At 37.8% G+C, this 15768-nt stretch overlaps 1 protein-coding gene across 11 annotated transcripts in view; it reads right to left on the reverse strand.

Moving 5' to 3' along the window:
* RBMS3 (RNA binding motif single stranded interacting protein 3) overlaps positions 1-15768 on the reverse strand; it is an 864086-nt gene that overhangs the window by 508585 nt on the left and 339733 nt on the right. For 4 of the 11 annotated variants that reach the window (XM_067561869.1, XM_067561867.1, XM_067561872.1 and 1 more), the window contains exons 1-2: positions 12022-12618; positions 11462-11670 (exon numbers count right to left, since the gene is read on the reverse strand). The exons of the other annotated variants lie outside the window; for them this stretch is intronic. In XM_067561869.1, the coding sequence (XP_067417970.1) occupies positions 11462-11670; position 12022 (210 nt within the window). In that variant the 5' untranslated portion in view covers positions 12023-12618. Of the gene's footprint in view, positions 1-11461; positions 11671-12021; positions 12619-15768 lie in introns of those variants that run through there. 11 annotated transcript variants of the gene reach the window in all.

Below are 15768 nucleotides of genomic sequence, written 5' to 3' on the forward strand. Positions count from 1 at the left end.
GGCATATGAAATGGAAGACCAGCTGGCTCAAATGAATAAGTATTTATTGAATACTATTTATCTAACACCCATCAGTAAATAACTCCTTTGCTACATTAAGTTACCCTGCCAATTAACAAAGTACCATAGCCAGCGATAATTATCCTGAAGTAAGACTCATCTATCATTGATACAGAGCAATCCACAAGTGACATCTATCAAAATTCAGTACATCTTACAAATACATTTGTCCCTATTGTGACTGATACCAAAATAGCAGCGACAGAAGATGGGCTAATGAGCTGAGAATGGGACTGGACACTAGTCACCTTTGCAGGTGAAATTCTGTGCAGCTCTGGGGGCTGACGTGGCTCTTGGTATACCCCAGTGGGCCTGTCCAAGTTACAGCAGTCTTCCACGGATGCCCTACAAGCCACAGCACAGCCTGGAATCTCAGCCATGGTGGATGCTGTGACTCCACCCGGTCATGCCGCTCCCATCACCAGCCCTGCATCAGGCAGTACCCTTTTGCCGAGGCTTACTCAGAATACCTCAACAGGCAGCATTACAGCTGTCTTCCCCAGTGTCTACACAGTGTCTACACAGTGTGGGAAGTATCCCCTGGTAGGAACCATGGCTTTCAGGGCCCCTTTACACCACTCTGTCCCTTTTAGCTGGTGTATAAGGATCGGAGCAGGCATTTTGAATCAGCTATGACAGTACCTCAGCCTTTAGTTTCAGATAATCCATTTAAAGCTACATTTTCAAAAGTACTCATCTTGAGACATCTTGGTCTCATTTCAGAGGTGCTGAGCACTCTATTAGTTAAGTTATGAGAGCTCAGCATTTCTGAATAATCAGAGTCAGAGGTCACTTTTGAAAATTTTGCCTTTAGCTTCCCTGGCTATTACCTCCACATCTATAAAATGGGGATAGTACCACTTGCTTATCTAAGCTACCTCTCAGAATGGGTTGAGAGGATTAGCTAATGTTTGTATAACTCCGCAGATCTACGTCATTGTATCAAGCTAAGTAATTATCATCAAAGTGGGCTCACTGTGGGAAGAACGGCGCAGCAAATGGAGAACGCAAAACTTATTTCTCTTTCTGTTTAGTACAATTATTGCTTGAATTATGTTTGCACAAAACCCACCAACCCCCTTATCACAGTAAATTAATGTTTGTGCTATTAGGTTTTGACAATCTTACACTAATGGTTTTTCAAACTACAGGAAATTACATGATGCTCAGAGACAACTATCTACAATTATACTAATTCTGTAAAATGGCTGAGACAAAAGGTTGAATCTGATGACCAATGAGCATTCTGAATCACATGGATAAGAAGAACATTCTTTTAGGTCAGGCGGATTCAGCAGCCACATTATTGGTTTGTTTTTTTAAAAAAAAGGTACAACAGCAATCTTCCAATTCAAGAAGTGGCATTTGAGACACATACCTGTGCTTGTGAGGTGATTACAGGCCCTTGGATTCATAATGCACGCTTGGTACCCTGTTGGTCTTCTGCTATAGCCAGAAGTTGACTAGATTTATTTTTAGTTTATCTGTCCTTGTACTTGAACCTACATACATTGCATTCTAGAAGTGGTACTGGGAATACCTGGTTCTCCTAGTATTTCTTTAGGATGTAAAGTTGCAAAACACAAATAGAACACATACTCAAAAGTCTGCAAGTCTGACACTCTTCCGGACAGAAAGCTCCCAGTGCTTTGTTAAAGGCCACAGCAATATGTCTCCTGTATGGTTATTTTCACAAAGGAGAGTTTAACAGTACTTATAGTAGCTCTACCTTGACACAGTATATGTTCCTCTAATATAGCATAGGTAAGGCAAAGGTAGCTGTCATCAACACAGATTTGTACATGTGCTGTTCAGTTTTCTTTTCAGTACTAGCCTTCCTTTCTCAAAACCATTTGAGGAGGAGATATTTCATTTACACGCTAAACAAGTGAAGACTTCTTATATAGTTCAATTACAGAGGTTGCTTACTGGTCTGTATATCAGCTAAGAGGAACACAGACAATCATGAATATGTGGTATTGAAAGCATTCTTGTTTTACACAATATCTGCAGTTCTGATCTTACATATATTTTAAAAGCTTGGCTATAATTAGGTGAAAAGCAGATATGATACTCGGTATGAGTAAGAAATGAATGCAACAGGCATGTTCAACTTTACAGAATTTCTTGTTTACGTCATATAAAAATGTAACATTTGAAAAAATATCATTTCATCTTCTACTCACAAGTACTAGTCCCCCAAAATTTATTGTTGTGTGTTCACTAAAATTTGGATTTATATTTTAAGTTGTGTATTACCTTATTCATATTTAATATTTCAGAGTTTGTTAAAGCTGAAAAAAAGGGATCACTAACACAGTATACCTTTGTTATGAATCAAAAGATGTAGGGAAAAGGTCATGGACTCAATAACTAGCTCCTAACCAATTCACAGCCATAAAATGAGAAGATAAAAATAAAAACTGTATTCCCCATTATCTTTACTCTTTTTAATAGCATCCATCAATTTGCATGTTATCAACAAGCTTCTCTCATTTATAAGCATACCCTACAATAAAAGATCAGACAAATTTGAGGCACAGCCAGGTAGAAAAGAAATACGGATTGCAATCTTTGTTGGTCTAGTGAGATGCACTTCCTTCGTTACAAAGCAAATGAACTGGGAGCATCTTTTAAAGAAAACAATTCCTTCCCACATAAGGAACTTACTAGTTTCCTTATATGTCTAAGAATTCCAAGACCATTTTTTCCACTGCTTGGCTACGATCCTTATTCTTCCAGAAGGCATCTGAGAGCATGTGAGGAGAGGGGGAAATTACAACAAATCTTTAGAAGCCAACCCTCACAGTATCATGGAATTAATGTAGGCATATCATTCTTCCTTTGACAGTTGTCAGTACTTTTTGCAATCAGAAGAAGAGCAGGACTGTAAGCCAGGTTTGTTCCTGAAATTTAGGTTTATATTCTTGCACCGTAATTATGCATCCCAATTTTATAATCCATTCTGACATAGAAGTATTTCAGGTTCTCCTGTCTCCAAGCCTTGTGGAACCCCTTCAACATGATTTTTCTTAATCTCAGCTTGTTTTCCAGGTCATCAATTCAATACCTCGGAGCTTTGCTGGCTTTGGAATTCTCTGTCAAAACAGCATCTTGTCCATCAATAGTTATTTCCATATCTTCGATTTCACTCTCAGCTTCCTGTAGTCTTGAGCCAAAGGTTACCAACTTCTTACCCAGGAAGGCAACTGCAGCCTGCATAACATTGCATTTGTTCCTAATATCCACAGATTGCCTTTTAAGCAATCAAACAACATTTGATCATTCAGCTCTGCACCTCCTGTTGGTGTGAAGCTGAATGCAGAAAGGTCAGACTAAGAGGCAGCATCAATACTGAACTTTAAATGGTACAGGACGGTTGATCTTTAGATACAGAATTATGGAGGCATTTGTATAAAAAAAGTAAGGGGAATGAACTGAACAAATAGTTATTAAGAAAGACAGTGTCATTTGGGTACACCCATGAGAATCTCTCTAGTTCATCTCTCTCACATACAAGACAAATTAAGTTTGCCATGGGGAGTTATGATTTACAAAGATTTAGTCTGTTAAAGATGCCAATTCACAAAATATGAACAAAGCAATGTTTGATTCATATTCCATGGGAAAAATCTGTTCAACAACTTTCTTCTTAAATACATTTTAATCACACAGCAGTTACGTCACTTCTACTATGTAACAGTCTATAAATCAACACCCACCTCACAGTACCATCCATAAAACACATGTCATGGAGCAACAAATGTCTGTACACACGGAACCAAAAAATTAGAGGTTTCGACATAAGAAAAAATGCAATCTTAGACGTTTTATGATTTCTACTTATGATCGTTACAAATCAAGTGATCAGTATGATACTGAAACATAATTCAACAGAGGAATGTTCTAGCAGTTCTGACCTACAATGTTATCTACAAAATTTTATTCAAAATTCAGTTAAATCTTAGTATTTCAAATTTATTGTATAGTTATATCATTCTTGATTCATAAATCAGCTTCACCACAAATGAGCAAAAGAGGGAACTTATTCACATAACTGTTTCTTTTAAAAATGGCAAATAAAAAATATTTTAGTTTGATCATTTTGTATTTGAGTCCAAGAAATAATCCTCCTCCCTTGTTTTACAATGCAAAATTGAAAATCTATCCACTGATAAAGACTGCCATATTAAGAGACTAGAGATCATTACAAACCAACATTATCAAAAAAAGACATTAAAGCTATAATGAACCCAACTGGAGACTCAAACCCTCAATTATAGGTAAACTGAGTGAAGGTTTTGCTTCACTTGCATATTTAGAGATAACCATATCATCAACTAAGATGATGTGGTATTTCCAAAATGATTATATTGAATCCGGATTAAATAAACTATGGAACTACAAGTCAATGACAGATCTTCAGTCTTCACCCTTCTCCTTCTTGTAGTAACTATGCTTATTCTCTTACAGAAAACAATAAATATCATTATAGGCATTTAAAACCCAGAGACTACACGCAAGACATCATGTACTGTAATTAGACTTCTACATGTATAAATCATGCCACAATTGTGGGAGAAAGACAGACAGACAGACAGTGGAAGAGAAGCAGAAAACAGATGCTATACAAACATAAATCGAAACAATGTAAAATAAATCCATACATCTAGAGAAGAGCTGGAATATACTGTATTTGAGGATCAACTTGAGATTCAGTTATGGTTTTGTGAGGAATCTATCATTAAAAAATATATATATGGTGCTCATCTATAAAATGTTGCCATAGAGAACTGTATGTGTTTTATGGGCCTGATCCTGCACTATTTAAGTCAATGACAATTTTATCATTGACTTTACTTGCAGCAGGATTGAGCTGTGTATCTGTCAATCCAGTTCAGCAATATTATATATAATTTTAATCAACTGAATACAAAACTCGGTATGTTATTTTCTGCACATACAATACTTAAACTGATATATTTTGTGTTTGTGGAGGTTTGTGCTGAGGGGATGGCTCTCTTTATAAAAACATTTATTTCTAAACATCTTTCCAACACTCAATATTGCCGGTATGCGTGTGAAAGCAGTTGCACACAAGTTACACAGGTACTCACAACATGTACTGTGACAATATATGAGTAAATCACTGTTCTCAGTTTCCCCACTCTGCTGATCTGCAGTCTTTTGGTATGGAACAACTATATCATAAAAGCGCCTATTCACACATGCTTTTGATATTACACTACTTAATCACATACAGCTGTAGCTTATGAGACTGTTACAAAACAAAATTTTAATGTAGCCTTGGAACCAAATTCTGGAGAAACATCAACTATTTTGCTCTACATAAAATGTCTATCATTAAAACAGTTTTTTAAAAAAACCAAACAACAAAACAATCAATAATAAAAGCAACCCACTCATTTTAAAAAATCTGCTCGTCTTACTGGAAGCTACAGAGTGGGCATGTTTGTAAGTGAACTTCAGGTCTCTGCCAGAAATACTGATAATGTCAAAGAACCTGCATAAAATCATATCAGTGCAAAACCAACACTATCCAAGCTACTAACAGCAAGACCTGAAATGAACTCAGGCATTTCTTTCTGTACACAGTTTTTCTTATCGGGTTCTTAATTCACAGAAAGCTGTTGATCTGATGATTTTTTCCAAGATTTCTGAGTTATGTATAGTAAAAGTAATTTTAAAAAACACTGTTCACTTTTAAAAATGCTCCATGTATGAAACACTGTAATGATAAATAATAATACCTGATACTTGCTATAGCAAGATTCTTATCACCTGATCTGGTAAAAAGTTAACATGTACCTTTTTTCATGTGAGTAAAGTTAGTTACTCGCATGTTTACAAGATAAGGCTCCATAGCATACATAAACTTAGAAGGATTACATTTTTGTTGGTAAATGTCGATTTCACTGTACACACAAAAACCAAGGAAAAAGTATTTCCATTGATAATGATGAAAATTTACAGATAGGCAAAGTAATAAAAATGCTGCTTGAACTTATTTGAGTTTGATTTATTTACTTTGTATATTTTGACATGCGATGTTGACAATTTGTGTTTTAACATTTATAAAGCTTTAGCTTCTGGAATCTCAACATCTACTATCATTAAATAATTGTCTAGCCCCTCCCATTGTTTGATACCCCCATAATTTCCCTCAACTGTGAACATTTAAATCAATAATTATTTTAAAAAATGCTTAAAAATAAATATTAATATTATCCATTGAAATTATAAAAGCAAATATCGAATTCTGCCAACCCTAGGAGTACAGTAAGGTCCAATTCCTTTAAAAGGGGGGGGAAATCTAATCTTACCCTGCTACAATCTTGTTTTTTATTTAAACAGATTCACACAGAGAAAACACTGAAAGATGATCAACTAAAAGATACAACATTGTTTGAAAATCATATTGCCCTTTATAGCAACAGAAGTGTTTTTAACTTAGGAGTGTGTAAATATACATGGCAAGTAGAACTGGAAGACAAACAAGCATATGTATTTCTGAGGAAGACATAATTTTAGACTTTCTTATTGTTTAATACCACCAGCAACATACCAGAGTTAGATATTAACACAGTCAAAAATATAATCAGTGTTCAAACCATTTTTTAATTTCATTTAAACAAATGCATCTCTCTTAAAGACACCCATCAGAGATAATATTAAAAATGCTACAATGTACTGAACCAACCAAGAGCTAAGTACATACAAAACTTCATTCCTGAAATGCATTTCTCTATTTGCAAGTGTTTGCTTTTACCCTGGCACTATCACACAGGCTCCAGCTAGACTTTTGAGCCCTGGCGGTAGTCCAGGGTGCAGATGGTTGAAAATGCAGCCTGAAATCAGTGTGTGGTTGATGAATTACTCCTTACACCTGACCCCTACTTCACACCAGGCACCAAACACAATCTGAACACTACCAGTCAGAAAAGCCCTGTCAGGCATCTTAGTATCTGGAACTCTTTTTTCAAGGCCTTCTGTATGTCCAGATGGCCCAAAGTGGGAAATGCAGTAAACTGACTAAACTGCAGTGTGAGTGAGAAAAGAACACTGGATCAGTGGGTGCAAGGTGGTGAAGAGGCATGGAGAGCTGTGTGTGTGAGTTCCAGTGATTTGCTTTTTAAATGAGGCTGAAACAGAGGAAGAGGAAACACAACACAAAGCAGCTCTTGACTTGCTCAGGTCAGAGAACATCTTAAAAATAGAGAGAAAAAAAAAGAAAAAAGAAAGAGAGAAAGGAGGATTTCATTCTTTAAAAAAATATTCATACCCAAAGTGACTTTTAAAAGTTTAACGATTTCAGTACTATACTTGCTTGAATTTCCAAAGCTTCTTTCTCAAGTTTGTGCAAACACTGTTGCAAATGTGACTCACTTACCAATTCATTCTTTTTCATACCCCTTTTTGTTCACTTTTCTGTTAACTGCCATGCCAGATGGGTTTTTATTCACGCAGATGTTGGGAAATGGCTGTTCTTCCTGTTACACATACTGATGTATATGGCAGGGTGCTTGCACACAAACACTGGTATTCACTCCTGGTGCCACCCTCTGTTTCAGCCATCCAACCAGGAACAGGAGTTAATACCATGTGACTTCAGTGACCAAATACATGCTATGAATAATAAGTAGTAAATAGCTAAAGATATAGTAAGCTGAAATATGTGTATATAAAGTGCTGGTCAAACAACTGTGAAAAATAAATCCAAAACAATCAATGTCTGTCCACAGGTAACTGCAAACAGCAAATGGTTCAATTTATTCAAACGCTGTTTGCTAAGAATGGTCTTCCCAGCTCTAATTCTGACCACAAGCAGCAAAAGCCAAAGAAAAAACACAAGCACTATTACTTAAAGAGACTTCATCAAACATGTTAAAATCGTTTGGGCGAAACCTTTTTTTCCTCATGTCATTCCTAATCAGAACATGAAATTTCACATCACTCAGTCTTGTCTCCCAGTGTTAAAAGAAAAGAAAAAAAAGGCAACGGATCATAAATGGAAATTCAAGGAATGGGGCAAGATTTGGTATCATGATATTCCTACAAGTGAATATCTACAACACAGCTACATAAACTAGTTGGTTTCTTAGTCATCCATCAACACAAACACCACTCTACTAACGTTTCATTGTTGAGCAGTTAAAAATAAAATCAAAGGTTTGCCAAAGTATAGGAAATCCCGAAAATAGTGTCACATACATGTGACACGTGAACATATTCCTTTGTAATACTCTTTGCAGCAAGAACATGTGAGCCCATATATTCCTAAATTATAACAGTAACAAAAATGTTTGATTTTAAGAATAACTCATAACATGCCCAGAAGAAGCAAATTCTACTCACAGGACTTAGCTAAGAAAGTTCAGACAATTCAGTCTACTTCAGCAGTGAGCCAGCGTCACACCAGAAAGAAAAAGATACCTTTTCTTCTCAATCCCGTTTGTCCTTACAGGACATATTAAAGACATTATAATCTCCTTTAAAAAATTGAACCTTGATCATTTTTTATGATGTTGGGTTTGTCTGAACCTGTCAATAAAATTTTAACTTCAATGGTGGCATCTTATACTTACGATGCTCCAGTAAATTGAATAATCAGACTGTATGTTTCATGTTCTACGTGAGACCAAGTAACATTTGTAAAACTTGAAGCAATCACCCAAACATATGGATCCTATTCTTCTATTTATAATTCTTTAGAACTACAGTTATTAATTTACACCATTACTGCTTAATATGTTAGATAAATTAGAAGGTACAAATATGGACTATATACCTTGTGACTCTTATTCAATCCTCTACAACCCCCTCCCCCTCCCCAAGCTGTGCTACACAGTACGATTGTACTTCTTTAAGAGCAGCTGAGATTAATTTACAGTGTGAGCAAAGCAAACTAAGCACTTGATTTGAAAATGTAAGGAAAACATTTTTTTTCAGAATGTTGTATATTTAATGTCCTGTTGTTCTGTGCTTTATGCATTGCACAGAAAGCCTAGAATTTCTTTATATGATTTCAAATTAATGCATTACCCCTTCCGTGTATGAATATTCAGATCTGAACATGTTTTTACACAGATGAATTCTAAAATTTTGTTTAACACACTACGCAGCACACTTTCCAGAAAATAAAAAAGTTGTGAATTTCACAGCACAGTTGAAATCATACAGTGGTATATTAGTATGTGCTATCGTTATACAGTTCTCTACCACAATATTATTTGATTACCCAAATATTGACTTTAGATATACAATGGCTCTAACTCCTCTAAAATGTCCCAGAAGCTGATGGCTAGCTTTAAGGTAACAAAATCCAGATGCTGCCTGTCTGCACTACTCTAAACTCTTTAGGACTATAGTACAGAAATCTATATGTATGTGTTTATTGTATTATTTATGTTTTAGAGAGAGCGAGAGAGAAATTAATGCCATATAAAATGTATTATAGATTTGTAATATTATCTACCCTTGCAAAAATAGCGCTTGTGTTCACATATATATTTACGCTCACACACAGCTTTTCACAAGGGTAGGTAATGTTATAACTCGAGAACACAATAGAAAACAATCGATAATATATAATTAAAGAATATTAATTTATTCTCCAAAAACTTCAGGTTAAAAAGTCACTATATGGAAAACTGTTGTCATTTTCAACTGGACCATAAGGTTAATTTCCCCCAAAAGCATATTTTACAAAACAGAAAGAGGAATTAAAAAGAAGAAGCCTGGCAAAATTGAAATTACATGAGTAAAAGGGATGGAATGTTCAGTATTTCTCTTCCAGTACTTGAGGCTATTGTTCTTTCAAAAATATCCATAAATTGTTTCATGTTTTTGGCTTGCCAGGTTTTGAGGAATGGCAGCGGTCTACATCCCCTATCCCCCAAGCAGTTGAAGCTATAGCCAATATTGCAGTCACAAGCTAGCAACGGGATGCTGCTGCTGCTGCTGCTGCACAATAGACTAAATGGTCACAAAGGTAAAATGCAATTTGAATCGACCTTGAGAAAAAAAATGGTGAAACAATTAGTCCCCGCCCCTCTAAAAAAGGGCTGATCTCGCACAAAAATTCTGCACATTACAGTTACAGAAACCACACAGCAAACAAATGAAAGGTAATCATGTTATGAATTACTAGGCTATAATCACATTGAATGGTTCTGGTGTCATCACAACTCCGGCCAGCCTCATTCTCAGTTTTCACAATTAGTTAATTTATATGATGCAGGGGTCTGGCTATAAATGTTAACAGAAAAGTAATTTTATTAGCAAGGAAACGTAACTTGCCCTTTCAGTACTAACTAGCTCATGTGTTTGAAACCAAAAGTCATCCCCTCAAAAAAGTCAGATGTGTCCTATGTCCTTAAATTTGCCATTTAAACTGGGGAGATGTTTGTTTGGAGGAATGGAGGTTATTGGGGTGGGGGTTTGTTTGTTTGAAGAATGTTAGTTTATTGACTGAAACTGTTCATCTATGGTTGTGAGGTTGTACTTCAGAATTGTAATTTTCTTTACCATGTCCTAACTGGTTTGCAAAGTTGTTTTTGTTACTGTCTATTGGTCACAAAGGAGACTTTTTTAGGCAGCAGATTATGGCATAATGTCATTAGGGAAAAATAAAGCATCATTTAACTAATTAAAATCCAGGTGTCATCAACTTCATTCCATCTCCTTGGGAGATGCAGGCCTGCCTTCCAGGGCCACTGACACTGAAAAAAATGAAACCATGTTTGGTGCTTTTTCTGAGAGTAGCAGCTACCATCTATTTCTAGACCTTTCAAATGCAACAGCACACAGCCAAATCATCCTCAATATTTAATGCAACATTAAAAGCAGTTCAATACATCGGAACAAACTCCAAAAGATTTACAGTAGGTTAGTGTGTTGTCCACCCTAGAACCCCACAACATCTCCGACTTAACTGATTAAAAGTTTCGGTATCCACTGGGTTTTTTCTAATGGCCAAATGCTTTTGAACACCAAATAAATTGTACAGATCACTGAAACAGCCAGCGAATCAGTGTTTGCATGCCTGATGCAGTCCACAGCAATTCCATCCTATGTCATAATAATCGTGCGACATGTATATTTGCTTCCATAACATTAACCACATTTATTGTAGGTGAGGGGGAAATTAAAGAGATTAACTAAAGCTAGTAGTCAAAATCAATCAAACCTAACCTTCCTGGTTCTTTCTGCCTGTTTTTTGGCTATTTAGCTCTGCCCTGCGTGATACTAAATTCAAGGGGAAACAAACAAACAAACAAAACCCTCTGTAATTTATGCCACTCCACCATCCATCTTCCACTAAGTGCATAATGATATCACATTCACACTGCTGGACAGGCAGGGAACTGCTGTACCATACCTTGGTTTGAAGATAATGAGGGTAGTAGTAAGTGTACTGAGGGTACATTGGTTGCTGTTCCAAGCGTTTGCCCATGTAGCTGGAATCTTTATCTCCGATGCAGGGAACTCGTTGACAGGGTGTAGTGCCCCAGGCCTTTCTTCCTCTTAAACCACTATTCCTGACAGTACTGATGAGGCTTTCGAGACTTCCTTGCCTTCTACCGCTCACTAGGTCCAACACAGCAAGAATCAAAAAAACACAAAATATAGATAGAGACAGAGATCAAAAAAAAAAAGAAAAGAAAAAGAAAAAGAAAAATCTTGCTTTGTTCCCCCCGCTCCCTCCTGCACTCAGGATGCAGCGTTTTCTTTCCTTAGACAGCTTGTCTGTAGTAATGTCAATTGCCAGTGTCTGGAGGAAAAAGTCCTGTTAGAGAAATCAGTAAGACAGTGGAACTCCAAATCTCTGCAGACCAGCTTTTCCCCCCCACCCTCTCTCTCCTCTCCCCACCCCAACCCCCCTTTATTATTAAAAAACAAAAGATTTTCTTTTTAAAAAAGCAGCTTTCCACAGCCTACTTGCTGCTGCCTCCCGCACGGTGCGACATGGTGTTCAGAGCTGGGCTTGTCTCTCATTCAAACCCCCTCCTTCCAGCCGGTGTGGGTGGAACTACAGCGAGCCTCTCCCTCGAGAAGCAGACGCAGTCCAGAAGGCTGCAGTATTTCCTCCAAGAAGAAACCGGCTGCTTTTTTCAGCCCCTGCTGCAAGCAAAGTCCCGATTCCCTCTGCTGGCTATCTCGGAAAGCAAAGCAATTTTACAGCAGCGCCGCTGGTGTAACTGAACTTCAAATCCCGGCAGTGGATCCTGCAGGCAGGGCAGCCACTTGACAAAGTCACAGAACAAACCAAGCAAGCAGGAAATCAGGAGCCCAGAACACCCGGGACTCAAAGCAATTTCTGAGCCTTAAAAGAGCTCTTGTTGATATTTGGGGGGAAAAGAAAGAACCCACAAGGTCACAGAGTCTATTCGGGGTCTCCCAAATAGGATTGTTTTAAGCAGAAAACTAATTTGTACCATACAATCTACCATTGCACAGAAGCAAACGGGGGTGGTGGTGGATAGTAAGCGTTCACTTTCACACATCCAATGTTTAACCCTTGTTTCAGTCATTTATTTCTTCTGAATTATAACAAAGTGGGGGAGGGGATCACTTCTCCTGAACTTTCAATTACTTCCATACAATTTTAAAAATACAATATTAAAAATACCTTTAATGAGCCACAGACAGTCCATCACACCATCCCCCTGACAACATCCCACTGCACCCAGAAATGCTACACAGACACACTTGAACCACTAACCTTACCACTGCTCCCCAGGTAAAGAGATAGGGCTTGCAAGAGATTCAAGCTGTTTGGGACCAACTTAAGCAAAAGTTTTTAATATTATTTATCTGAAGCAATTCTGGGCAGGGACCAGTTTTATATGTGTATATATCATCTGTAACATTTCTGGGCACTGTACAAATAACCAAGTAAATATATTTGTCTTATTGTGTATACAAATCCCAGGTTTATTTTTTAAAATCACGTATTTATTTGACGCCATTTAATCCATGGATCTTTCTTTAGTGGCTTCACTGACTATTTGTAAATTTAAAAAAAAGAAAAATTACTGGGCAGTGGATTCTTTTGTTTTTATTTAAATCATATGTAATATTTCAGCAGGATTGTCAGCTGCTGTATTATCAACCAAATTGTTTTTAGAGAAAAAGTATGTCTTTAAAGGGACACTTCTCAAGGCTGGAAGGCTAAAATTAGACCTGCCAGCTGTGTTTTGGTTTGTGGGCACACACTTGCACGTGACACACGCACGCAAACATCACGTTCTACTCTGCTTTCTCAGACTGCTGTTCTTGTAAGCTGTTCTGGTATTAAGTTGAGCAGGGATTCATGTACATCCCCATAACCTGCCAGCAAAAAAGGACAAAGCAGAGAGGCAGAGCAAAAGTGTGATACACATGTATGAATCACTGCAATCACAGATCCTGTGCTTTCACTTCCTCCTTGGCTATTTTTTAATTTTAGTACTTCAATAGCACTCTACGTCATGCAACGAAAGCTGCGAGGTACTGAGTTCTTTAAAAAAATTGGCCCCAATTGTCAGAGCTGAACACTTGAAAATCTGCCCCTATATCTCCAAGGCTCTGTACAAATGCTAACTGTTAATTCTCACAATATTCTTGTGAGATGGGCAGGTGGTTTTTATTATCTCCATTTTACAGACGTGCAAACAGACGCAGAGAGGCTAAGGGCTAGATCCCGTAACACAAAGTAGTTCCAAAAAGATTTCTACAACTGTGATAACCAGACAACTACAGTAAATCTGACTCTGGAAAGCCAGGTCAGGGGAAGAAAGCCCTGTGTATCTACGAGTAATGGGATGAAATCATAAATATGAAAGATTAAGACAAAATATAAAAGAAAAAAACTTCCTGACTGAGAGCTCAATTTAAATTTGTAATAGACTTTCCAACAAATTTTTTTAAGTCCAGAAACCATTTACATATACATAAGCCAGAAAATTTCACCAAATGATCTTAAGAGAGAAATAAAGGAAGCTCTATGACTAAATTGGACAAAGCACTGAAAAATATATATAGTACTACAGGGAAGAAACTTGTAGTGGAAAAGTGATGGACTATATAACTTAAACTGGTATTTTCCTTCTCTAATATCCGTAATGCTAAGTACAAAATAGATTAAAACTCTAATCTGACAAACTAAGCAAACCATTACTTGTAAATTTCCAGTTTTTGCTAGATGGCAAGTATTTCCATTAACAAAGTGCTTTAATGTCATTGGTATTTTCTGCACAAATTAATGTAGTCCAGGCATATTTGGGATGAAAGCATAATTCTACTGAGTAATCCCTGAATTTTAGGTATATACTCTCTAATTTTACACCAGTAAGAACTTTCAGTTGCAACTGTTAGGCCTCTGCTAAAGTAGCACGAAGTCAGTTCAGAAAGATTTCTGAGTATGAGGTAGCCATAAACGTAGAGCGAAATCGCCATCATTAGCCTCATTTTTAAAATCTTGGCCAGTCTTTCTGACATCTCTTCACAGAGGTCTAGCCATCAGCTCCAACTCAACATGGCTAAAACGGAGTTCCCGGGATGCATCTACACTGCCATTAGACACCTGTAGCTGGCCCAGGCCAGCTGACTCAGGCTCCCAGGATTCGGACTAAGGGGCTGTTTAATTGCGGTGTAGATGTTCAGGCTCTGGCTGCAGCCCAAGCTCTGAGACTCTCCCACTTCACTGGGTCCTCCAGCTCAAGCATCTGCATTGCAATAGAACAGCCCCTTAGACTGAGCCCTGCAAGCCTGAGTCAGCTGGCACGGGCCAGCTGGTGTTTTTTAGCAGTAGTATGGACATACCCTTAGTCTTCCTCTCCAAGCACTCCCAGCTATCGCCTCTCTTGATCACTGGAGACAACACCATCATTATTGTGCCTGTCACTCAGGCCCATAACCTAGGCCTCATCTTCGACTCGGAGCAGACCCCTCTCAAGGTCCTCACATCCAGGCTACACCTAACTCTTGCAGATTCTTTCTGCATAAAAATCTCTAAGGGCACGTCTACACATGAACTTACCACATGGCAAGTTGGGGGTGTAAATCTATAAGACTCCAGCATGCCATGTCTGTGTGGACCCTGCTGACGCACACTAAAAGTTCTGTAGTGAACTTTGACCTGCTGCTGTTTCAAACCACTGTATGTCAATGCCACACTAGGAAACTTTACACCCCAGCTTCTCATGCAGTAAGTTCTCATGTAGAGATGTCCTAAGAGACTACCCTTCCTATCCACACAGTTAAAGCTCTCATTCAGACTCTCATCATATCATGGCTGAGCTACTTCCAGATCTTTGATAAATGCAGTCATGCCCCGTTCACATCCATTCGGAGTGCTGCTGCAAAGATCATTTTCCTAGTCTGTCACTTTGACCACGTTGCCATGCTCTTCGAAACCCTCCACTGACTCTCCCTTCTCCGTCATATCAAACACAAGCCACTTGTCTTCACTTTCAAGGCCCTTCACAAGCTATCATCTCTCATTCACTATTGAAAAGTCGACTTCCACCTCTGACTGAGGAATGATTCCAGCCTCTATCTCCTACATACTAAAATTTCAAGCAGGCACCTTTTTGCTTTCTCCCATGAAGACCCTCACACTTAGGAGGAGCTCCCTGTAAGCATCCACAAATCTAACTCATTATCTACCTTTCAATTCCTCCTCAAAACTCTCCTCAAAACTCT

The sequence above is a fragment of the Emydura macquarii genome, unplaced genomic scaffold (genome assembly GCF_026122565.2).
Source record: "Emydura macquarii macquarii isolate MOO-44397 ecotype Brisbane River unplaced genomic scaffold, CSIRO-AGI_Emac_v2 contig_2422, whole genome shotgun sequence".
Classification (NCBI taxonomy): domain Eukaryota; kingdom Metazoa; phylum Chordata; order Testudines; family Chelidae; genus Emydura; species Emydura macquarii.